This window comes from Corythoichthys intestinalis, chromosome 14 (genome assembly GCF_030265065.1).
Source record: "Corythoichthys intestinalis isolate RoL2023-P3 chromosome 14, ASM3026506v1, whole genome shotgun sequence".
NCBI classification, from domain to species: domain Eukaryota; kingdom Metazoa; phylum Chordata; class Actinopteri; order Syngnathiformes; family Syngnathidae; genus Corythoichthys; species Corythoichthys intestinalis.
The window spans coordinates 19,562,946-19,587,846 of NC_080408.1; the positions used below are offsets into that span (position 1 = coordinate 19,562,946).

The 24,901-nt window shown below is 39.2% G+C and overlaps 1 protein-coding gene across 3 annotated transcripts in view; it reads right to left on the bottom strand.

Annotated features, from left to right (window-relative positions):
• Nucleotides 1-295: 295 nt before the first annotated feature.
• ednrba (endothelin receptor Ba) overlaps nucleotides 296-24,901 on the bottom strand; it is a 30,729-nt gene continuing 6,123 nt past the window's right edge. Inside the window, exons 1-8 of one of the 3 annotated variants that reach the window (XM_057858414.1) lie at nucleotides 24,428-24,444; nucleotides 20,976-21,438; nucleotides 20,324-20,436; nucleotides 14,683-14,887; nucleotides 11,845-11,994; nucleotides 7,983-8,116; nucleotides 7,804-7,912; nucleotides 296-2,506 (exon numbers count right to left, since the gene is read on the bottom strand). In XM_057858414.1, coding sequence (XP_057714397.1) covers nucleotides 2,369-2,506; nucleotides 7,804-7,912; nucleotides 7,983-8,116; nucleotides 11,845-11,994; nucleotides 14,683-14,887; nucleotides 20,324-20,436; nucleotides 20,976-21,389 — 1,263 coding nt within the window. In that variant the 5' untranslated portion in view covers nucleotides 21,390-21,438; nucleotides 24,428-24,444 and the 3' untranslated portion in view covers nucleotides 296-2,368. Of the gene's footprint in view, nucleotides 2,507-7,803; nucleotides 7,913-7,982; nucleotides 8,117-11,844; nucleotides 11,995-14,682; nucleotides 14,888-20,323; nucleotides 20,437-20,975; nucleotides 21,702-24,427; nucleotides 24,445-24,901 lie in introns of those variants that run through there. The other 2 variants (XM_057858413.1, XM_057858412.1) reach the window with 2 other exon arrangements.

Below are 24,901 nucleotides of genomic sequence, written 5' to 3' on the forward strand. Positions count from 1 at the left end.
TCCTTGGCTCTCTGGCTGCTAATGTGACATGCGTGACACTAGATTAGCCTGCAGGAACATTCTCAGGTCAAAGCTGCGTGTGTGTGTTTGTGTGTAATTGAGAAGTGAGTGGAAACTAGAGATCACAATCAAGTGCTGTGTTAGCCTACCCATCATATGATGCTCCCTGCCTTCACACTTAAATCAATTGCACACAAACACTTTGGGCCGCAATAACATTCATGTATGGCAGTGGTTGGCAATGTTTTTCATTGCGAGAGCGAAAAAAAAAAAAAAAAAAAAAAAGTGATACAAACATACACACGTATACAGTCTTTGACATGATACTGACACTAATTAACTGGAGGTCCCAATTTATTTAAAATAAACATACAAACATTTATTTAAAAAAAAAACAACAAAAAAAAACGGATATTTATGGGTCCCTCCCCCTCCTTGGACCTGGGAAAGTACAGTAACACACACACATATACACACTTCTAAGCCCATGGACATCTTAGATATATGACTGAGTATACAACTTCACAGCTTCAATTCACATGGAAAGATACATACAAAGTATATACATAATATTTTTTAATTGCATTTTTAACACCTGTCTTATACACGTTAGGCGATGATTTGCAGATAATAGCAATACAATAACAATAACAAAGAGAAATTCAAACAATAGGCTCGACATCGAGCATTAACACTGTTAATAGCGCATCAGTAGTACAGTCAGAAAAATATATAGTGGCACAAATGCAACAGGTAAGTAGAAATGACAAAATATTAATACATTGAACTGTGAATATAAATCTACTGTTCAACATGTATAAAGTGTTGCTGTGCAGCATTACACTTACAGTCCATATGATACTGAACATTTCAATAGTTGTCACTATTCAGGCTGAAAGCCAGATGTGTCATCCCTGTACATTTGCATGAAATACTAATTGTATATATTTGCACAACCTCTCGAGATCCATGTCCATTTTTGTTCATCAGAGGGACAATGTTGTGATTTCCATGTGTTTAAAGCAGTACTTCTCAAATAGTGGGGCGGGCCCCCCCAGGGGGGCGAGGAGCGATGCTGACGGTGGCGCAAATGACCTTGGGGAACATACTTTTTTGCCGAACTAGAATAAAGTGTAATTGCACATCCACTGAGTGGGTGGCAGTGGCGCTGTCATTTTCAGCATGTGCGCAGTATTTTTGAACCAAACAAGAGCACACAGCAAAGAGCACTGGAGATATGAAAAGCTAAGATGAAGAAATATGGCAAAACGTATGTAGCATTTTGCTTTTGGCTTTGACTTTTAGTAAAGTGGAAGACGAGGAAAGACCAGTCTGTTTACTTTGTCTAAAAATGTTTGCAGTAGATATTACAGACATTACAAATTCTTTTTTTTTTTTTTCCCAGCGAAAACGTGCCGAATATTGCCAACAATCGTCCTGCTTTTTCAGTATTACATCAGTAAACCAGCTAACACTGTCATTATCACATGAGGAGGCATACTAAGTTGCTCAATGCAAAATAACCCAACACCCCAGCAAAGGAGCTGATACTGCCTGCTGCAAAAATAAAAACTGTCTCTCTCTCCAATGACACAGTCATATTAGTTCTATTAACTTTTGTTTTTTCAGTCTATTAGTTTGACATATTGTCCTCTCAAGTTAATGTTGCTAATCAATTTAAATTTATGATTATTTATTGATTTATTTTTTTCAGTGTCAAACGGTAAAAAAATGTAACGAGACTACTTTTACAGTATGGATGTGGGTTTTTGTTGTTGTTGTTTTGTTTTGTTTTTTCTTCTTTAATATTAAAATAAAATAGCATGCAGCGGTGTACTTATAATAAGAATTTTATAAACAAATGATACTATAATATATTTACAGTGGCGGCAGAGAGTTGGGGGGGGGGGGGCGCAGAACGTTTACGTCTTCCTGGGGGCGCGTAACAGAAAATAATTGAGAAGCACTGGTTTAAAGTATCTAATGCAATTCATGCAGTGAAAGTTGTCAGTTTGCTTCAAGTGCAACAAATTTCCTGGCTTGTACAATATAGTACCATGCAGCTGTGTAGCCATTTCATACTTGCAGTTTCTTTACGCTGAGCAGAAACGATCACTTCCCATAATTTCAATTATGTCCTCATACAATGTCTTTCTCTTCACATCCGTTCAATGAAGCAATGAATAGACCACGTTCTTGATTTGAACGATAACTATTTTGTCATCATCATAGCGAATGCCTCTGTTGGTATCATCAATCCAAGGCCTCTAATCTGTTTCTGGCTGAATCCTGGCCTCATTTGGTTTCCCAGACTTTATCATTTGTATCATTTTCTGTTCCATTCATTTTTAATAGTAGTTTACAATATTCAGGCTGTAGTAGACTTGTTGGTAATGCGTGAGTTGCTTTGGTCAGATGCTCTTTCTGTGACCTTCAGCTTCATGCACGACTGTTTCTCATCCATTATTAGCATCTCCGCTGGTAGGCACCAGCAGCACAGGCAGGACTGCATGAAGAACAGACAGTCAGGGAATGTTGATAGAGAACATGAATAAAAATAAGCAGCAAATAAGATTCTTTTTAAAGATCCTAATTTATCTGCACATCGCACAGATCCTTGTTCAAATGCCATTTTTTTGCATTAAACTGACCTACAACCTATAGTACGATCTTTTGTGATGTTATTGTTTGCATTTAGAGTGTGACAAGGAAATGAGAGGATAAAATACAGTGGTACCTCTACATACGCAGTTAATTCGTTCCAGGATCTTGTTTGTAAGTAGAAATGGTCGTATGTCGAGCAGGATTTTCCCATAAGAATACCGTATTGGTCCAAATATAAGACGGCCCTGATTATAAGACGACACCCTCTTTTTCAAGACTCAAATTTGAAAAAAAAAAGACTTTTTGAACACCAAATTAATTTTTATACAGAAAATAATTACAGTACATCTGAAACAAATGATTATAACTATATATTTGAGAGAAAAAGCATGTTATTTTGCCTCATTCAAATCTTAATATCTGAACATTTAAATATGTAAACTAAAGTGCAATCACATTCGTAAATGAATGGCTTTTGGTTTTTGAAATGTAAATAAACCAATCAATTGTGATAAAACAACAACATTGCAATAACTGCATTAACCATCAAAGTGAAGTCTAACTGTAACTGTAGTCTTGAAACAAATCTGAATAAGGAAAGACATTGCAATAAAATTAAAAAAATGCAAACTGGTTAAACTTGGGAGTAGCTGAGATCTGTCATGATAGAACATCGCTTCAATGATATCTGGCGCCATCTGGGGTCGTGAATGGGAAGAGTAGCTGAGATATGTCATGACAGAACATCACTTCAATGATATCTGGCGCCATCTAGCGTCGTGAATGGGTATAATGTCTAGATCGCGAATATAAGACGACCCTTTTTCAGTCTTATTTCAATGCAAAAAGCACCGTTTTATATTCGGGCCAATACGGTACATTATAATTTCATTAATTCGTTCCACAGCCCGAAAACCTACACTAAATCCTTAATAAATGCTGCTGGTACTATTGCAAAAAGCAATTACCGTATTTTTCAGACTAGAAGTCGCAGTTTTTCATAGTTTGCCTGGGGGTTCGATTTATATTCTGGAGCGACTGATGTGTGAAATTATTAACACATTATTATATCATTTCACGTGTTATTTTGGTGTTTTGGAGTGACACTGATGGTTTGATAAACTTGTTAGCATGCTCTTTATGCTATAGTTATCTGAATAAGTCTTAATAGCTTTGTTACGTTATCATACGTTCACATTTCGTTGTTCATGCTTCATGTAACATAATCATATTGTACACTTATTCAGCATATTGTTCTCTATTGTATTTTTATTTTGAATTGCCTTTCAAGATGACATATCTGTTTTATTTGTTGGATTTTATCATGTAAATTTCCCCCAAAAATGGGACTTATACTCCGGTGCGACTTATATGTTTTTTTTCCTCTTCATCGCGCATTTTTGAGCTGGTGCGACTTATACTCAGGTGCGTACTTGTACTTATAGTACAACAGTATAGTATAGTACTACAAGTACAAGTACTATAGTACTTATAGTCCGAAAAATATGATACACAGAGCAAAACAAATAAATTATGAATAAAAATCGGAATAATAATATAACAATAGTAATGCTAGAAATAATACCTGTAATAATGTAAGAAATCGGGTTCTAATATGGCAGATATGTTTTGTGTGGTGTACCTGAACGCACCGCATGACAGAGTGAGGGAGTGACTTTTAACTTTCACTTTGTTCAGCTGCGGCGGACAGGCATGTTGTGTTGCACAAATTCTGAATTATAAACCTGACGATGCTGGCGATTTTTGGGCCATGTTACCACAATAATATTTGTCACCTTAACATATATAGACTGGCGAACGGAGGTCGGAGGAGGACCATTGAGATTGTAGACCTTCTACAGTTGTATTGTCAAGCCAGTTCACAGATGCGTGCACGACGCTCATGTTTCTCTGTCACCTCCATCTTCATTTCAATGGTAAACATCACCTTTTTCCTTTTTAACCACCTGCACTAACATTCTTGGAACTCATGTTGATTTCTCTCACAAGAAAATCCGCCGTGCGTCCGTCGTGCAGGAAAACAAAGAAACTGCGGTGCTGTTTATATTTATTTGTTATCGTATTTCGAGCATGTCGTCGGATGTAGAAACAAATGGCAGTCAAATTTTACGTCGGATGTCGAAAAGATCGTGTGTCAAAGCGATCGTATGTCGAAGTACCACTGTATGTGATTTATCAAGAAAAATGGCATCTAAGTGTGTTCATGTTACACTCATGGGATAAAAGTTAACCTAGAAGAGTTGCCTTACACTGGATTCTGGACTATCATGGCAGATTGCAAAACGTATGGATGTCTCATTTACAAATGGAAAAAAACAAGGCTAAGCACTACTTTTGTGTTGCCTGGAACTCCAGACTCACCGCTGTTCCAGCTATAGAGTCTGGTGACTGTTCAGCTAATTAAATTCCCAGGGCGGAGTAAGCCACAGCACACAGACAGCGGATTGGACCAATCAGCAACGGGCGGACGTGATGTTGGTAAAGCGACAAGAAACTCTAGCGCGAGGACGTAAACATACGAGGAGAGCGGAGAACGGAGAAGTTTATTTAACATGGCTAGAGCGAGACAGACAGACAGTTGGTTTTAGCGACTCAATGTGTTTTTGGTCATTTAAAACTGAACTAACTCGGATAGTAACCATAAGCGGATTTTAAGGGGGGGCCATGGGGGCCAGGCCCCCCCTGGTGGGCGAAAAGTGTCATTGCATGTAATTGACTTTCCTATATATATAAAAGTTGTAAAGCAATAAAATCAACAAAAATAAATGAACAAAAAAATATCTTTTTATAATGGGTCAAAATTATTTTTCGAAGAGATCATGTGACAAGCAACGTAGACGGTCATTTGCTTTGCATATATTTTCCAAAAATGAAAATTAGGGGAGGGCAATTTTATTTTTCAAATGTTTTTTTTTCTTTGAAAAAAAATAAATATATATATATATATATATATATACATATCAACTTATTTTGGGATTAAATGATTTAGACACAGAAGTCCCATAATATGGCCCAAACAAACAAAAAAACAAAGGATTGCTTCAATCAAAGAAATCTTTTTCAATGAAAAATTAAGTGTTCAAATGCAAAATTTTCCATCTCAAATATTTTTTCGCATTCAAAAACTTTTTCCATGATTGAAACTTCTTTTTTTTTGACTGATTATTATTATTATTATTATTTTTTAAGCAATTTATTTTTTATGTTTTGATTGAATAATAAAGACAAAAATGACCTAGCCAAAATGTGGCCCAAAGACAAATGAACATTACTTCAATAAAAAAAAAAAAAAAAAAAAAAAAACTTGACTTCAATCCCCCCCCCCCCAAAAAAAAAATCAAAGAATACCTTTCACATGCATTTTTTGACTTTGAAATTTATTTTTGCATTCAAACATTTTTTTTTTGATTGAAGTGTTTTTTTGGTTTTTTTTGGTTGAAAATATATATTTTGATTAAAGCAACTTTTTTTTTTTTAATTGAAGCAACTTTTTTTGATTGAATAATAAAGACACAAATCAAGGGGATACAATTTTTGATGGGGAGAACTACATTGGCACGACACCGGCAGACGTACCATATTCAATGGATGACGATCTTGGCGAAAAGTATAACCGTTCTGAGCAGCAGATTTAGAATTGCCCTCAAGAATGATGGAGAGCAAAAAAACACTCATTGTCAACTTATTATTATAAATATTCTATAAAGTTTAATTTCATTGCTGACACAGCGTTTCGGGGTCATCAAAATGTTGTGCCCCCCCTGCCCCAAAAGTTAAACTCCGCCTATGATTGGAACATATTCTCGGCTCTCCCGTTCGCCATTTGTGTTGTTGTGGAGACAACTTCCGACACGCAAGAGTGACGTTGCTCATTAAGAATGCGTCACGCAAACAAACTTATCTGATTCCATGGACGATTTCGTTCGGGCTCGAGAGGCAAATAACGAGCTGGAACAGTGGTAAGTCTGGAGTTCCAGGCTAACCTTTTGTGTCCCTGAACCTGTTTATCCAGGATGTTCTTTTAATTGCAGACAATATGACAATAACTACTCTAAAAATCTCATTAAAAAGCAGTACTCACAGTGCTAACTGAGCTTCTCTTCTTGAATTGTTTGAAAATCTATTCTTAAAATGTTTTTAATGTAGTATGCCTTTACACAAGGGCGTAGGTTTGGTCTCAACATTGGTAGGGATGATATAACAGCATAACCTGCATGTACACTTTTTGCTGGGACGGGACATGAATAAGACCAAGCAGATTATAAGTGAGGTCAGAGCTACATTTAATAAAGGGACTTTCACTCTGAAGCCACCACGTTGCATTACCACAATGCAAATAATGATCCAAATGAGGGATGGCTAGCTCGACTTCGTTGCTCCTTGTGGAGGCTGGCCTGACCACCGTCGTTTAGCAGGTTAGCAAGTTCACACAGTTTAATGTTATGCTAACTCTGATGCAGGTCGGACTTTCGGTAGCAAAATTGGTGGCGTTTCCCCCACCTCCACAACATTGACGTCTTTTTACATTACCTATAGAGGCTGCTGCTAAATGAAAAACTAGTAAATATCCCTCCTCTTCGAAGGGGGCGGCATGTTTTCAACATGAATCTGTTGGGGCTGTGTGAGTGTGTGTCTGTGTGGCGGGAGGGGGGGTCAAGTCATCAGCCAATCAAACGTGCGTATGAGGGGGGGATGGACATGGCACATTCAGCAAGTGAAAAGGGATAAATGTAAAGAAAATAATTCGCTTAGTAATGGTAGGGTCGATTCTATCCTTATGGGAAGAGAATCAAACTTTTTTATATTATTATTAAATATGATTATTATTATAACTGAACTCATTATACTGTATAATGCAAAGAAGGTTGTTAATTTGAGCATCCTGAAAATTTGGTATTGTTATGTCCCTACCGTCCCTATGCAAATCTACGCCCGTGCCTTTACAAACCGTAAAAGTTTTTAACTGTTGTCAAGCCACCCTTTGAGACTCACTGATCTATACTTTTCGGCTCTGAAGGCAAAACCCTCGTTTCTGTCTCGTCAAACCATATAACACATTTTCACAAGAATTTGTTATAGTCCATGGTTTTTGTAATTGAGTCATAAAAAATGGCATTTGAACCAGACTGTGTGGAATTTTATACCCACTCTTTTAGCTGAGGTTAGGATTTTTCTTACCCTGAAGCAATTTTTAAATCGTTTGCTGACCATGTAGAGGGCAATGGGGTTGATGCAAGAGTTGACCGATGCCATATTGATGCCGATGTGGCCTAGGACTAAAAAGAAACTGAAAAATGCATAGATGTGAACACATGATTAATCCTGCAGTTGATATTATTTATTTTATTATCACATACCTGAGCAATTCACAACGGTTTGGATCTTTCTCATCATAGATGGTGCGTTTTAGGATACGACTGAGGTGGAGAGGGAGCCAGCATAGAGCGAAGACCAGAACCAGACAGAACACAGTCTTTGCAACCTCCCTACGCTGCACACAAAAATGACTTGAATCATTGTTGAATGCGCAGCCATTTTGACACTTGGGAGTCCCGTGATGATACTCACAAAGAGCACATTTTATTTCTTTGATCATAACAGTATGTTTATTAAAAGTGGAAGTCTTCCATTCGGCTGAATTAAAGTATGAGGGCATAATCTTATTTATCATAGAGCATTAGGGCACGTTTTGTGGTTTGATTTTGAGTGAGAAAGTTTTATTTGGGTCATGTAGTGTTTTTCCCATTACTTAAAGAGAAAAAACACACTTTGATGTTCTGACAAATTCTTAAAATTATGCCGCTAATCAGATTACAAGTTATTGTGTTTCAAAAGTAAATTGATTACTTCTTAGGTTGACAGTTAAAAAAGAACATGGCAACCTCCCATTTTATTTTAATCAGAACCTTTTATTCATGTTTCATAATTAGACTTTTCCTTGGAAAGCATAGAGATACAACAGCAATAGAATTTTCAACTATCATGATTGGTTGATGTCACCATCAAATAACTACTATAGTACAGTCCCTGACAAAAGTCTTGTCGCTTATCCATTTTGAAGAAACAATTGCTAATAACCTGACTTTTAATTATTCAATTGGTTTCAGAAATGGCTCATATGAAACCTAAGACCCTCCCAAATGATGTTGAATGTACAAAAATAGATTTGTTTCACAGAAAAAAGATTTATCATTTAATGAAGACACAAAGGCCAAATTTGGGCAACACAAAAGTTTTGTCGCCTACAGAAAATAGTGTGAAAATTGAACAAAAAATGTACTTCAAATACAAAAATATCTTACATAACATAAGCGAATTAAGTAGCGGTGCTGTGAGATCCAAATGTAATATTTTGTATAATAGTCTGAAATATCAACAAATCTTAGCTGACTCTTACATTCCTAACCATAAAAAGGGACAGATTCTGCAGCAGGATGGTGCTCCATCGCATACTTCAATCTCTACCTCAAAGTTCCTCTTGGCAAAGAAGATCAAGATCCTCCAGGACTGGCCAGCTCAGTCACCAGACATGAACAGGATGAAAGAGGAAGCATGGAAGACGAAACCCAAGAATGTTGATGACTTCATCAATAAATTGTATGAATCCTTGCCGAATCGCATGGATGCAGTCCTTCAAGCCCATGGTCATACAAAGTCATACAAAATATTACATTTGGATCTCACAGCACCACTACTTAATTCGCTTATGTTATGTAACATATTTTTGTATTTGAAGTACATTTTTTATTCCATTTTCACACTACTTTCTGTAGGCGACAAAACTTTTGTCTTGCCAAAATTTGACCTTTATGTTTTCATTAAATGATAAATCTTTTTTAAGTGAAACAAATATATTTTTGTACATTCAACATCATTTGGGAGAGTCTTAGCTTTCATATGAGCCATTTCTGAAACCAACTGAATAATTAGAAGTCAGGTTATTAGCATTTGTTTCTACAAAATGGATAAACGACAAGACTTTAGTCAGGGACTGTGCATTTGTTTAGGATGAATAAGGGACTCCTCAATTCAAGATAATCTCTCAATCCTCGCTCTTTGGTCCCAGTTCGCTAATCAATGCTCATTTATAATGCGGCGTGAGAGGTCGCATTCAGTGTTTTGAGGAAGGAGTATCGCGGAATGTTGGCAATTAAGAGACATGAGATGAAGCCATAGTCACCCAAGTATGTCCTGGGTCGACCCAGTGAGAAGTGTGCTGACCACCTCATCTGGGACGCATCCAAGGGGCAACCTAACCAAATGCCTCATCTGGCTCCTCCTGGTGCGAATGAGCAACAGTTCTAATCTGAGTGAGGTGGAAACTCTTTAAGGCTGCTAGCGTCTGGGGTCTTTCTTTCTGCTCTTTAAACATGATTCCCTCTATTATCAGAAGTCTAAGAAATTTGCATACTCAAATACTATGAGCAACTGTCTTTCATTTGAATGTCATTCATACTAGATGTTGTCTTGCACTATGAGGGAATATATGACAGTATGGCTAGGTTCATACTACAGGTCTTAACGCACAAATCCGATTTTTTGTCATATCTGTTTTTTTGGCGTGCCCGTTCAGACTGCCTTTGTCCATTGAGACCATTCAAGTATTACGCATGCGCACTAATTCGCAGTCCGACACGCGCTGAGCAAGAAGACCTGCATGTGCAGAAGCATCAAAACAAATGACCACACATGCTGGCTCTCATCTGTCATTCCAGGGATATCATATTTTTTGCTTTTGAAAAAGAGCACACAAATAACAGACATAAATAATCCCCGTTTAGGCTTATATTCAAGTTTACATGGCTCGAATGCGCTGTCCGTGTATGTCACACACACATACGGGCAGTTTGCCCCGACTCTCGGGCTCGGCCATGTAAGCAATGTTGAAATATTGCTCATATAGAGCAGAGAGAAAACCGATCATTCTCAGGCTTATCCTCAACCCATTTTAATTTTTTTATGACTGTTGTCAAGCCTGGCTCTTCCCCAAAAGCCATGTTCAATGCAAGCTAGGCGCTAATAACGCTCAGCTGCACCGCTACAGTAGCGTCTCTCTCGCTCTTTGATAACGTAATTGCTGCATGAATTCCGATTTGGTAGACTGGACAGTACAGACCGCCGCGACAGTCTGGAAAAATGTGGCCCAGATCGGATTTGAACCACATACGAAAGTGACCCAGATCGGATTTGAAATAGTCCAGTTCTATGCGACTTGTCACGTTCAGACCGTCAAGTTAATGCCTCACTCGAGTCAGAAAAACACGAAAAAATCGATTCATGCATTAGGACCTGTAGTATGAACGTAGCCTAAGAGGGCTCTCTATTGGTCAATCCACGTTTCTACCCTCACCTATTGTCACAAGCTGTGGGTCCGGCAGTGGTGTTGCTAGGGTCTCCTAGGGCTCCAAGCAAGAAATCCCTATGGACCCCAACCCACCGGTGCATGCCACAAAAATTTGGCTTTTAACCATAAAAATTCAGTGATCAATGTATAAGGCCACCATAATGTTTTACTTTTCACGAAATAAGCGACTTGGCAGCGTCAAGTGCAGGTTAATTTGGCAGATGGAGTAGAGGCCCACAAGGTGGGTTTGCTACTGCGGTGTCATTTCAAATGGTCAATTCATATTGTTTCTGTGAGTGGAGTACATTTGGGCAGCCCTCGGGGGGCCCGCTTTATTGGGTGGGGCCCCGAGCAACTGTCTGGCTTTCCCGTCTCTGCCTCTACTGGCTACGTCTTGCGCATAGTGCCACTACAATATCAGTTCAAACACATTTCTGCTGTTTTTCTTTCAATTGCTTTATAATATCTACGCCTACCTGTACATGTCAATATTGATGTTGGCGTACTGCAATTCTGTTCAAGTGTCAGATATGAGTTCAAAACAACACGGTCGTGACCATGTCCAGTTATTCCCCAGTAGCCAGCTGACAGGGGTTTAGACAGTCAGCGTCATATTAACTTGATTCTTGCAAGACCACTGATTTTGTGTGTTTAAAAAAAACAAAAAAAAAACTGCAGTAGCCAGTGTGGTGATTTTTTTTGTAGTAGATAAAGCAGCAGCATCGGGGAGCAAATGGAGGCCAACTAATGCTATGGGTGACGTCACCAAAGGTTTCTGTTACTCAAAAATGTAAGCGGAAACAAAGGAACTGAACTAAGAAGTCAATTCAGTAATCCGCAAACATTTACGAATACAGTATATGCAATGAACAAACCTGTTTAAGGTGATCACTAAGGGCAATTTGAACTCCGTTCTTTTTCCTCAGCATCTCACAGGTCATCAGGGTGTAGAAAATGGCAGTGCAGGCCAATGGCAGACAGAAATATGCACTGAACAGCCACCAGTCCTTCACGGATTTATAAAACTATGAAGAATCAAATGGATAGTCATGAAAATATTCCAAATACAGTGCTGCAAATAAGTATTTAGTCAACCACTAATTGTGCAAGTTCTCCAACTTGAGAATATTAGAGAGGCCTGTAATTGTCAACATGGGTATACCTCAACCATGAGAGACAGAATGTGGAGAAAAAAAAACAGAAAATCACATTGTTTGATTTTTAAAGAATTTATTTGCAAATAATGGTGAAAAATAAGTATTTGGTCAATACCAAAAGTCCATCTCAATACTTTGTTATGTACCCTTTGTTGGCATTAATGGAGGCCAAACGTTTTCTGTAACTCTTCACAAGCTTTTCACACATTGTTGCTGGTATTTTGGAACATTCCTTCATGCAGATCTCCTCGAGAGCAGTGATGTTTTGGGGCTGTCGTTGGGCAACACTGACTCCCTCCAAAGATTTTCTATGGGGTTGAGATCTGGAAACTGGCTTGGCCACTCCAGGACCTTAAAATGCTTCTCACGAAGCCACTCCTTTGTTGCCCTGGCTGTGTGTTTGGGATTATTGTCATGCTGAAAGACCCAGCCATGTCTCATCTTCAATGCCTTGGCTGATGGAAGGAGATTTTCACTCAAAATCTCTCAATACACGGCCCTTTTCATTCTTTCCTTTACACAGATCAGTCGTCCTGGTCCCTTTGCAGAAAAACAGCCCCAATGCATGATGTTTCCACCCCCATGCTTCACAGTGGGTATGGTGTTCTTCGGATGCAATTCAATATTCTTTCGCCTCCAAACACGAGAACCTGTGTTTCTACCAAAAAGTTCTATTTTGGTTTCATCTGACCATAACACATTCTCCCAGTCCTGTTCTGGATCATCCAAATGGTCTATAGCAGACATGTCCAAAGTCCGGCCCGGGGGGCAAATGCGGCCCGTGGTCAAATTTCATCCAGCCCTTAGCCTCTGTCATAAAATCAATAACGTCTGGCCCACACACAGACTTAATAAATTGGTCAGCAGTACTGCTACCAGCATATGAAGTATCTTACACACTAAATGCTGCTCCTCATTTACCCAGTAAAATGCAGCAGCACTCTAAGCAACACTACCCCGTGTGACCCTTTACTCCCAATTTTCTAAAATGGCGACAATCAACAAAAAAAGTTGACTGCGACGGCCGAGGCGTCAAGGATAGGTGGAAATTGGACGATTCTTCACTAAAATACGCAACAACTGTCTTCCTCATTTGCAAAAAGACAGTCGCTGTTTTTAAAGATTTCAATGTGAGGCGATATTACCAAACAAGACACGCTGACATGTACGACAAGATTACAGGGAAGATACGTTGCGAGAAATTGAAGCAACTTGAAGCTAGTTTAATTTCACAGCAGCAGTATTTCGTAAGAGCCCGAGAGTTGAAAGAGAACGCCACAAAGGCTAGTTGCGAGATTGTTGAAGTTATTGATTAAAAAAATAATAAAGCAAATGTGACACACAGAATGGCTAGCTAAAATTTGCTTTAATATATTGTTCTACATAAAGGACGTCAGCCAAGGTCGGCCCCCCACATTTTTACCACACCAAATCTGGCCCCCTTTGCAAAACGTTTGGACACCCCTGCTCTATAGCAAACCGCAGATGGGCCTGGACGTGTACCTTCTTCAGCAGGGGGACACGTCAGGCAGTGCAGGATTTGAGTCCCTGGCGGCGCATCGTGTTACTGATAGTAGCCTTTGTTACTGTGGTCCCAGCTCTCTGTAGGTCATTCACTAGGTCCCCCCGTGTGGTTCTGGGATTTTTGCTCACCGTTCTTGTTATCATTTTGACACCACGGGGTGGGTCTTTACACCAAGCGTTTTACCTATTGCAGATTCAGTCTTCCCAGCCTGGTGCAGGTCTACAATTTTGTCTCTGGTGTCCTTCGACAGCTCTTTGGTCTTCTAGTGGAGTTTGGAGTGTGACTGACTGAGGTTGTGGACAGGTGTCTTTTATACCGATAATAAGTTAAAACAGGTGCCAATAATACAGGTAACGAGTGGAGCCTCGTTAGACCTCGTTGGAAGAAGTTAGACTTGCATGTTTGTAGGTGACCAAATATTTATTTTCCACTCTAATTTGGAAATAAATTCTTTAAAAATCAAACAATGTGGTTTTCTGTTTTTTTTTTTTTTCACACATTCTGTCTCTCATGGTTGAGGTTTACCCATGTTGACAATTACAGGCCTCTAATCTTTTCAAGTAGGAGAACTTGCACAATTGGTGGTTGACTAAATACTTATTTGCCCCACTGTACATACTCCGTTTACACAATCTATTTGTCAAAAGATCCAAGGAATACATCTTACTTTTGGTACTTTAACAGTGTTCAAGGACATGAACCTAAATTTGCATTGATGTTGTCCAGTCGTCTTTACCAGAAAAGAAAATTGCTCCTCTGATACACAGTTTTTATGGCGCTTCAATAATAGGCTGCGAGTTCTGTTTTTTGTTTGACATTTGCTTAACCTGGAAGCTGTCACAATGTGCTTTGAATCACATGATATCATTATTCATTTGTACATCTGTATCTGTACTGTGTCGCATAATGTATTATGTCCATGTGCATGCATGAGCAGGTCAACAGTATGCGCAGCTGTGTCAACAGACCCCGTGCACTAGTTCTCTTGCGCGCTGAATAATGTGACTGTGAAACTCTGTGTAAAAACCTACCCTCATAATATCTGTTTTCTGCTTGGGGAGCAACAAACAGATCCTCAGCTTTTCTCCTTTGTAGTCCATGGTGAACATGTCAAAAGCGATTGCCTCTGGTACAGCCAGGATAATAGATAATATCCAGATGAGTGCAATTTCGATAGCCATCCACTTTGGAACACCAATCCCTTTGATTCTGCTCCATGAAGTCACCGCCCGATATCTGATGAATGGATCACATGAGTTGGGCAGCTGACTAACATAACAACAACTTCCACAAGTAAGGTTTGAATCAACTCTGTCAATTGAGCAAGACCAAAAGCAAGGGTGTCCAAAAAGGTCCTCAAGGGCCGCTGTGGGTGGAGGACTTTGTTCCAACCGATCAGCACAGACAGTTTGACCAATGGGTTTTCTGCTGAAATAAACAGCATCTGACTGCAGTCATCTGCAGAAAATGTGTCATCTTGGTCGGTTGGAATGAAAACTAGCACCAACTGCAGTCTTTTGTAGAATAATTTGGACACCCGTGACCTTGAGCTTTGCTCTTCTCTATTCAGCATCTTTGAGATGTTTTATACAAGATAAAGAAAGTAAAGGAAGCTAAGATGAACTAAGCAAAACAGTCACTAACAAAACATATTTTCTCAGATAGCAACCTTTTGTTATACTACTACTAGTTTTTTTACATTTTGATTATAATATTCTTTTTGCAATAAAAATATCTAACTTTGTCGAATGCACAAGTCCATAAAACTAATTATAATAATCATTTAAATCAGTGGTGTCAAATCTAAAGCCCGTGGGCCATAATTGGCCTGCCCGGGGTTCCAATTCGGCCTGCAAGACTGTTCTGCCTGACTGTCAAGCTCATTCGTACATTACATCCAAAATCACATGTTTATATTTTGATATTGGTGCCGTAAAACTAGATTTGTGACTTGTGTGATAGAGTACATACACTAACTGCAGCTGGCTCATTTTCATTAGTTCATTACACCCCTCCAGGTCGATGGATTGCACCTCTAGCACGGTCAATGGCGGCCAATGAGTTAGAAAGGAAGTGATACTAAATAACTCAAAACCAAGGGTGTAAGTTTGGTCTCAACAATGGTATAACAGCATAATCTGCATGTACACTTTTTGCTGGGGACGGGACATAAATAAGACCAAACAGATTGGGTGAACGGGGGTCATGGCTACATTTCTCACAAATATGAACCTAATAATTGATAGTCTAATGACCATATAAATAAAATAAAAATGAAAATTAGGGAGAAATTGAGAAAACCTCGGTTTACTACATTTCTCACAGTTTAATCAACGTTAACAGTAGAAAACACAAACACATTTCTCTCTAAGCAGATCCCTACTCGAGTTTTGTAGGTTAGCAAATTCACACACTTTAATGTTATGCTATGACTCTGTTACATGTTATGACTCTGGAAAATTAGTGGTGTGTTCCCCAACTCTACAACACTGACATCGCTGCTGCTGCTGGCCGAAAAGAACTTCTAATATCCCTCCTCTCTGAAGGGGGTGGAGGAGGTGGCATGTTTTTGACATGTTGCATTTTTATCGGGGCTGTGAGTGTGTGTATGTGTGTGTGTGTGTGTGGGGGGGGGTCAAGTCATCAGCCAATCAAATGTGTTTTTGAGGGAAAAAAATGGACTGACACGTTCAGCTTTGTGAAAAGGGGTAAATGTAAGTCAATTCTAGGGTCAATTCTATCCCTACAACATATGGGAAGACAATCGGAATTAACTATAAAACTGGTGTTATTATATAATGCAAATAAAGTTGCTTAAAAGTTGGTGGGGACAATTAGAGCATCCTGAAAAGTTGGTTGTGTTATGTTCCAATCATCCTTATGCACACCTACGCCTTTGCTCAAAACCAACTGGAAGTGGCCCCAAATCTACAGAAAGTAACCTGAAAATGCCCCAGAATTAACAGGAAGCAGCCTGGAAATGCTGAAAAATCAACTGGAAATTAACCAAAATTTACAGGAAGTGACCTGCAAGTATCTTAAAATTATAGCGAAGTGACGCAAACTTAATTGCCATCAACAACAATAGATGTCTAGTTCACTAACACTGGAAAGACTGGCTATGAATGCTCATCTTTCAGTTCCATTGACGATGCTAGACGTCCTATCCATTTTCACTGGGAGGGGCTAATGCTGTCAATGGCAGTCAGTGAGTTAACTTATTTGAGCAAAAATAAACTGACATCGAATTACCCTGAATGTGGCCCAAAAACCAAAATAAGTTTGACACCCCTGATTTAAATAAATAACAATAATTAATGTATACTCATAAATCCATCAGTTATAAACATAAAAAATGCAGCGGAGTCATTGTTGCAATGCCAAAATTCACTACCTGTACAAAGATCGTGCGAATGAAAGTACATCGGTACCTCTACATACAAAGTTAATTCGTTCCAGGACCTTGTCTGTAAGTAGAAATGTATGTCGACCAAGATTTTCCCATAAGAATACATTATAATTCCATTAATTGGTTCTACAGCCAAAAAACCTACACTAAATCTTGAATAAATACTGCTGTTACTGTTGCAAATAGCAGTACGCAAAGCAAAACAAACAAATTATAAATACAAATCGGAATAATAGTAGTAATAATAATACCTGTAATAATGTAACGAATCGGGTTCTAATGTGGCAGATGTATTTTTGCGTGGTGTACCTAAACGCACCACATGGCCGACGTGTTGGAGTGAGGGAGGACTTTTTACTTTCACATCACGTGTTCAGCTGCGGCGGACAGTAGGCATGTTGTGTTGCACAAGTTCAGAAATAAATGATTAAAAACATGATGAAGCTGCTGATTTATTTGCCGATGTTACAATAGGTTTAGGAGAAAAAAAATCATAAATAGGATTATTATGTGATATAAAATCATATTTTGAGACGATTCGACTATATACAGCGATTTAGCAAAGCGCAGATGACGAGAAATTGGTCTTTTAATCTGCCAGTTAGCCACACCTACCATTATAGGGCTCTAGCGTCCCCAACAGGTGGATGATGTCAGCGGAGTCACGATTTCATCTGATTTAGTATGCAGCCCACTGAGGGGGAATTATTCACAACGAGGAAAACGCGACGAAGAGAGCCGCAAAATGTCATTGTTTCAGTCTCTGTACTCCAATATTTTCACAGAATATTCTTTTTATCCAAGTATTTTTCCCCAATAGCTAAATATATGGCATGGTCATGACAAATAACAGTCTTGTGCTAAATGGAATATGAAATAATAAAAATGCATTTATTCAAGACGACATGGCAAAATTACTCCATAAGGGTCAAAACTTTCGACTTCACCTTTACTGTCGCACTTGCCGAACGATATTTTATGCCACCTAAATCGGGCTTATGTCATTTCTCTTCCCCAGCTTCGGAGAATGTAAACAAACCAAGAGGCGTGACAGCGAGCCGACATGCTAACCCGAACCGAGTGATGTTTCAAAGTCTTCGGAGCGAAAAATCACACATAACTAGCCCGGATAATTTCACATGATGACTGGGTTGTCGATTGTTTTCGCCGATCGGCAGACTGCCCGGGGGAGATTAATTTACAGCTCGTTCCCCTGCTACTACTGACAGGAGAGCTTGCCAGGGAAGCAGCTGAACAATGACCGCCGAACAAACCGGCCGACGTCGGCGCAGCGTGTATCTGCCAAATGGTCAACACAAATATGGCAAAATAATGCTTTACTACACGGCAAAGTTGTAAACAGCGACATACTCAGAGGAGGAGGGCGGTTGCAGTTATTGTGCAGCCAACGTGCAGCTAATGTGTATGAGGAGAGCTTTTTACATGCCTATCCATGATCAAACGTAAGTAGTCCTTTATTTAAAGAATGTTAGTAGTGTTAACTATGTAATCGCTGTATTCGCTGCTATTGTTAACACAAAGTTGCAATTTCTGATTGGTCGGAAAATTTGACAGATCACCGGGCTCATGAAGAGGGCTATAAGCCAGGTATAGTGCTCTCCCGGCAGATGGATGCGCGACAAACCACCGGTCGTCGGCCAAGGGGACAAGGCACATATCAGCCACAAAATGCAAGCCACCTACATATTAAAATGATCCCAGTATTTGACATAATACAAAACACGATGTTTACTCACTTCCCCGTAAGTCCCATGGTCCCACAGTAGTAGGGCTTGTTTTGGCCAATATCCACCGTTGAGTGGGAACCTTTTGAAACCCCAAAAAGGTGCACATGCCTCTCCCTCATACAGCAAGATTTCTTTGCAGCCGTTTGGTTTACATGATGCGAAAAATAAACGTATTAATCTGCAAAATCAGCTGAATCCTTAGTCCTTCTCATACAACGGTACGGCTGTATAGTGAAGAGGACTCTTTCCTCCGTACACGTCACAGCGCCCTCTTTCTCAACTCGAGGTTGTTGCCGGAAGTCACTCATTTTCATGGCGCGGGATTAAAAAAACTAAATAAATATAGTTGGGCTGTCAAAATTATCGCGTTAACGGGCGGTAATTAATTTCTTAAATTAATCACGTTAAAATATTTGACGCAATTAACGCACATGCCCCGCTCAGATTAAAATGACAGCACAGTGAAATGTGGACTTGTTGTGTTTTTCTGAGTTTTGTCGCCCTCTGCTGGCGCTTGGGTGCGACTGATATTATAGGCTTCAGCATCCATGAGCATTTTGTAAGTAATTATTGGCATCAACAATGGCGGGCTACTAGTTTATTTTTTGATTGAAAATTTTACAAATTTTATTAAGACTAAAACATTAAGAGGGGTTTTAATATAAAACTTCTATAACTTGTACTAACATTTATCTTTTAAGAACTACAAGTCTTTCTATCCATGGATCGCTTTAACAGAATGTTAATAATGGTAATGCCATCTTGTTGATTTATTATTATAATAAACAAATACAGTACTTATGTACTGTATGTTGAATGTATATATCCATCTTGTGTCTTACCTTTCCATTCCAACAATAATTTACAGAAAAATATGGCATATTTTATTGATGGTTTAAATTACGATTAATTGCGATTAATTACGATTAATTAATTTTTAAGCTGTAATTAACTCAATTAAAAATTTTAATCGTTTGACACCCATAAATTATAGCGATCGCTTCCACACACATCCAAGCGGTTCATTTCATTCAGGAGCATAAAATACCGTGTGTATTACGAAATAAACATGCCTTTTTGTGTCACAGGCACTTTAACTTATGAAGAATGGCGATCGGCGGAGGACCGCCGAGATCATAGACCATCTACGGCCTCATTGTTGAGCCAGTTCACAGATGCGCACCCCACGCTCATATTTTTTTTTAATCATTTCCATCTTCATTTCAGTGGTAAGCCTCACAGTTTTCCTTTTTTTTCACCACCTGCACTAACATTGTTGGAACCCATGTTAATTTCTCTCAAGAGAAAATCCGACGTGCGTCCGTCTTGCGGGAAAAAGACACTACGGCGCTGTCACAAATCGTCGTATTTCGAGCATCTCGTCGGATTTAGAAACAAACGGCGAGTCAAATTTTACGTTGGATGTCGAAAAGATCGTGTGTCGAAGTGATCGTACGTATGTCGAGGTACCACTGTAGTAGATCCTGTGAGATGTGGTGATAAATGTGTACTTGCCTGTCAATACTTAGTGCACATAGGCTCAGCACTGTGATCCCCACTGAGGCTTTCTGGATAAATGGCACCAACTTGCATAGAGCCACACCAAAAGGCCAATCCTCTGCCAGAAGCTTTAGGGAGAGAGTTCAAGAGTCAGAGTTCATCCATGGGAGGGAGTGAAGGCAAATTCTTTAGCTCTGTGTTTTCCCTAGCTTCAGGCATGTAGTTAAGACTTGAATTATATGAAGATGAACTTCAATGGACAAATGATCTTCTTATTCGGGTAACGGTTTTGGCGTTTCTTGAAAACGCAGTGATATTCATGTTGGACAACACAGCCTCTCTTGCTGTAAAGTTAAAGTAAGCCTGTGACACCACTGTGAGAACTATTGGAATGTATACATTCCACCAGATATTGTTTTGACAACCTTTCCCTCTTCACTTAAATAATGTTTTCCTCTCTTATTCACAAATACACACACACATTCAAAAAATATTCAAAATATTCACATAATAACATGCCAGAGACAAGATGGGAAATCAAGGAGCTCAGGAACCAGTGAAAATATTAACATGCACCTTCAGGCTGGTTATGAGGGGGCTTATCACGTGTCCAAAATATTTGCATGAAAAGTTACTACAATACGGGAGCAATGCTGTTTAGGCTCACCTTGTAAACATTTATGGGGATGCCAATGATGATGTGCAGTAGGTCTCCAAGAGCCAGGCTGGCGATGAGTATGTTTGGCCCATTCCGCATGCATTTATTCTTATAGATGATTCTCAAAAGTGTCGAGTTTCCGATGATGCCCACTACAAACACCAGGCAGGACACAACTGTGTTGATGTATTTGAAAGTGTCGCGGATTTCTGTGGACCCACTGCACATCGGGGGCATTTGACGGTGTGGCATGGTGATGTTGGGCCTCACTGGACCCTGCACATCCCGCTCGACTAGCCCACGTCTTTGTGTCGCAGCAAGGGGATCAGGGGCGGTTTCTTTTTTTGGTTCCAGCTGCCCGCTGGCTGTAAGGAAATGAAGGCCCAGCAGCAGTAACCCCAAATAGGAAAGAGTCTTCTTCATCCTGGCGCCTGATTGGAAATTTGCCTTAATCCTCCAAGAATGCCGAAAACTGAGAGAAAAAAACAGTGCCATTAACATATCAAATCAAAAATCAAATCAAATGTATGTATATAGCCCTTTACAAAACCCTAAAGGTCCCCAAAATGCTTTACAACAAAGACAAACATGGCTCATAGTAAATAAAAGGCAGCAAAGTATTATACAATGACATTACGAAAAAAAGAAACAGCAACACGTCACGATAAAAGTCAGACAGCAAATAAAACAATAAAACAGATAAAATCCGAAAACATAAAAACCCTTAAAAAATAAAACCAGGCTAAACTAATCTGGGGGAAAGGCGAGTCGAAAAAGGTGTGTCTTTAAACGAGATTTAAAAAGGCCCAAATTCGTAGTGGTGCGGATTTCAGTGGGAAGACTATTTCATAAGCTGGGGGCAGCAACCGCAAAAGATCGGTCTCCCCACTGTTTGAGTTTGGACCTCGGAACGTGCAAATATACAGTGCCTTGCAAAAGTATTCGGCCCCCTTGAATCTTGCAACCTTTCACCACATTTCAGGCTTCAAACATAAAGATATGAAATTTAATTTTTTTGTCAAGAATCAACAACAAGTGGGACACAATCGTGAAGTGGAACAACATTTATTGGATAATTTAAACTTTTTTAACAAATAAAAAACTGAAAAGTGGGGCGTGCAATATTATTCGGCCCCTTTACTTTCAGTGCAGCAAATTCACTCTAGAAGTTCAGTGAGGATCTCTGAATGATCCAATGTTGTCCTAAATGACCGATGATGATATATAGAATCCACCTATGTGTAATCAAGTCTCCATATAAATGCACCTGCTCTGTGATAGTCTCAGGGTTCTGTTTAAACTGCAGAGAGCATTATGAAAACCAAGGAACACACCAGGCAGGTCCAAGATACTGTTGTGGAGAAGTTTAAAGCCGGATTTGGATACAAAAAGATTTCCCAAGCTTTAAAAATCTCAAGGAGCACTGTGCAAGCCATCATATTGAAATGGAAGGAGCATCAGACCACTGCAAATCTACCAAGACCCGGCCGTCCTTCCAAACTTTCTTCTCAAACAAGGAGAAAACTGATCAGAGATGCAGCCAAGAGGCCCATGATCACTCTGGATGAACAGCAGAGATCTACAGCTGAGGTGGGAGAGTCTGTCCATAGGACAACAATCAGTCGCACACTGCACAAATCTGGCCTTTATGGAAGAGTGGCAAGAAGAAAGCCATTTCTCAAAGATATCCATAAAAAGTCTCGTTTAAAGTTTGCCACAAGCCACCTGGGAGACACACCAAACATGTGGAAGAAGGTGCTCTGGTCAGATGAAACCAAAATTGAACTTTTTGGCCACAATGCAAAACGATATGTTTGGCGTAAAAGCAACACAGCTCATCACCCTGAACACACCATCCCCACTGTCAAACATGGTGGTGGCAGCATCATGGTTTGGGCTTGCTTTTCTTCAGCAGGGACAGGGAAGATGGTTTAAATTGACGGGAAGATGGATGCAGCCAAATACAGGAACATTCTGGAAGAAAACCTGTTGGTATCTGCACAAGACCTGAGACTGGGACGGAGATTTACCTTCCAACAGGACAATGATCCAAAACATAAAGCCAAATCTACAATGGAATGGTTAAAAAATAAACGTATCCAGCTGTTAGAATGGCCAAGTCAAAGTCCAGACCTGAATCCAATCGAGAATCTGTGGTCAAAGTCCAGACCTGAATCCAATCGAGAATCTGTGGAAAGAGCTGAAGACTGCTGTTCACAAACACTCTCCATCCAACCTCACTGAGCTCGAGCTGTTTTGCAAGGAAGAATGGGCAAGAATGTAAGTCTCTCGATGTCCAAAACTGATAGAAACATACCCCAAGCGACTTGCAGCTGTAATTGGAGCAAAAGGTGGCGCTACAAAGTATTAACGCAAGGGGGCCGAATAACATTGCACGCCCCACTTTTCAGTTTTTTATTTGTTAAAAAAGTTTAAATTATCCAATAAATTTTGTTCCACTTCAGGATTGTGTCCCACTTGTTGTTGATTCTTGACAAAAAATTAAAATTTTATATCTTTATGTTTGAAGCCTGAAATGTAGCGAAAAGTTGCAAGGTTCAAGGGGGCCGAATACTTTTGCAAGGCACTGTAGTTGGCTGGTAGAGCGAAGAGTCCGGCCAGAATTACAGATGGTTAAAATTTCCGATAATTAAGAAGGAGCCTGGCCATTAATAGAATTAAAAACAAACAGTAAAAGTTTAAAATCCATTCCAAAATGGACTGGAAGCCAGTGGAGCGATGATAGCACGGGGGTAATATGTTCACGTGTAGGTGTATCTGTTAAAAATCGAGCAGCAGCATTTTGAACAAGTTGGAGATGAGAAATTGAGGACTTGGGAAGACCAACATAAAATGCGTTGCAGTAATCCAGCCATGGGCTTATAAAAGCGTGAACATGTGGTGCACACCGCCGTTCTTGTTATTTATGTGAAAGATTCAAAACAAACTATCATTCATCCTGTAAACGCAAACTAAAGATCAATCAGCAGCAAGGAAGAAGTACTATGTAAACACTAGTAAAGTCCTAATCTTTCTTTAAAAAAAAAGAAGAAAAAAAATACGAGAGGGCTGAGCTATCGTCATGTGCATTTTTGGACTCATGATTCTTGCATCTTCGCACGTTACGTCGAGCTGACAAGTTTTCTTACGTCCAGTGTTGTTATATGCAAAACACACTTCTCATAAACCTTAGACTATGGCGGAAAACACTCAGGTGACTTGAAGTTCTGCTCTGGGACCCCCATTTTGTCAACTTTCAAAATTATCCGATATGCATGTGTGATACATCATTGAAAAGCTTAAAATTTCAATTTTCTGGGGGAAGAAAAATTTGAACAGGAGGGCATTTAAAAAAAAAAAAAAAATGTTTTTTAAACAGCAAAACCCTATTGGTGGGTGAGAGCACACGAGAGCAGAATTACAGACGCCATGACTTTAACGAGATATTATCGCGTACTTACCTTGTTTCGATCCAAAAACTCTATGCAGCATATATCACCGAGTGTCAAGACACAGCTGTGAATGGCCACAGCTAGGTTTTAATGGGATCTTATGGGTGAAACATGGTCATATAACAAGGGTCTGAAGCAGAAATCGCAGACATCAAGGAGTGGTCGAGATGTTCTTTTTCATATATTTCCCCAATGTTTTTTTTTTTTTCTCCAATTTTTCTTAGTTTGGATCGATTATTTATCATCTAACATATTGGAGAAAATGCGACAGTAACAAAAAAAAACAAAATTCAATTAAACGATAGCTATGAGGTGACTTTTTTACAGACGCCATTTTTTTCCATTGTGACATAATTTGTTTAAAAGTTTAAAATATGTGAGTGAATAATTTTTTAAAGTCCTTTTTTTTTTTTTTTAAACGAAATATGACATCAATTAATGATTCTAAGCTAAAAACGACAGACATTTTGAATAATAAATATA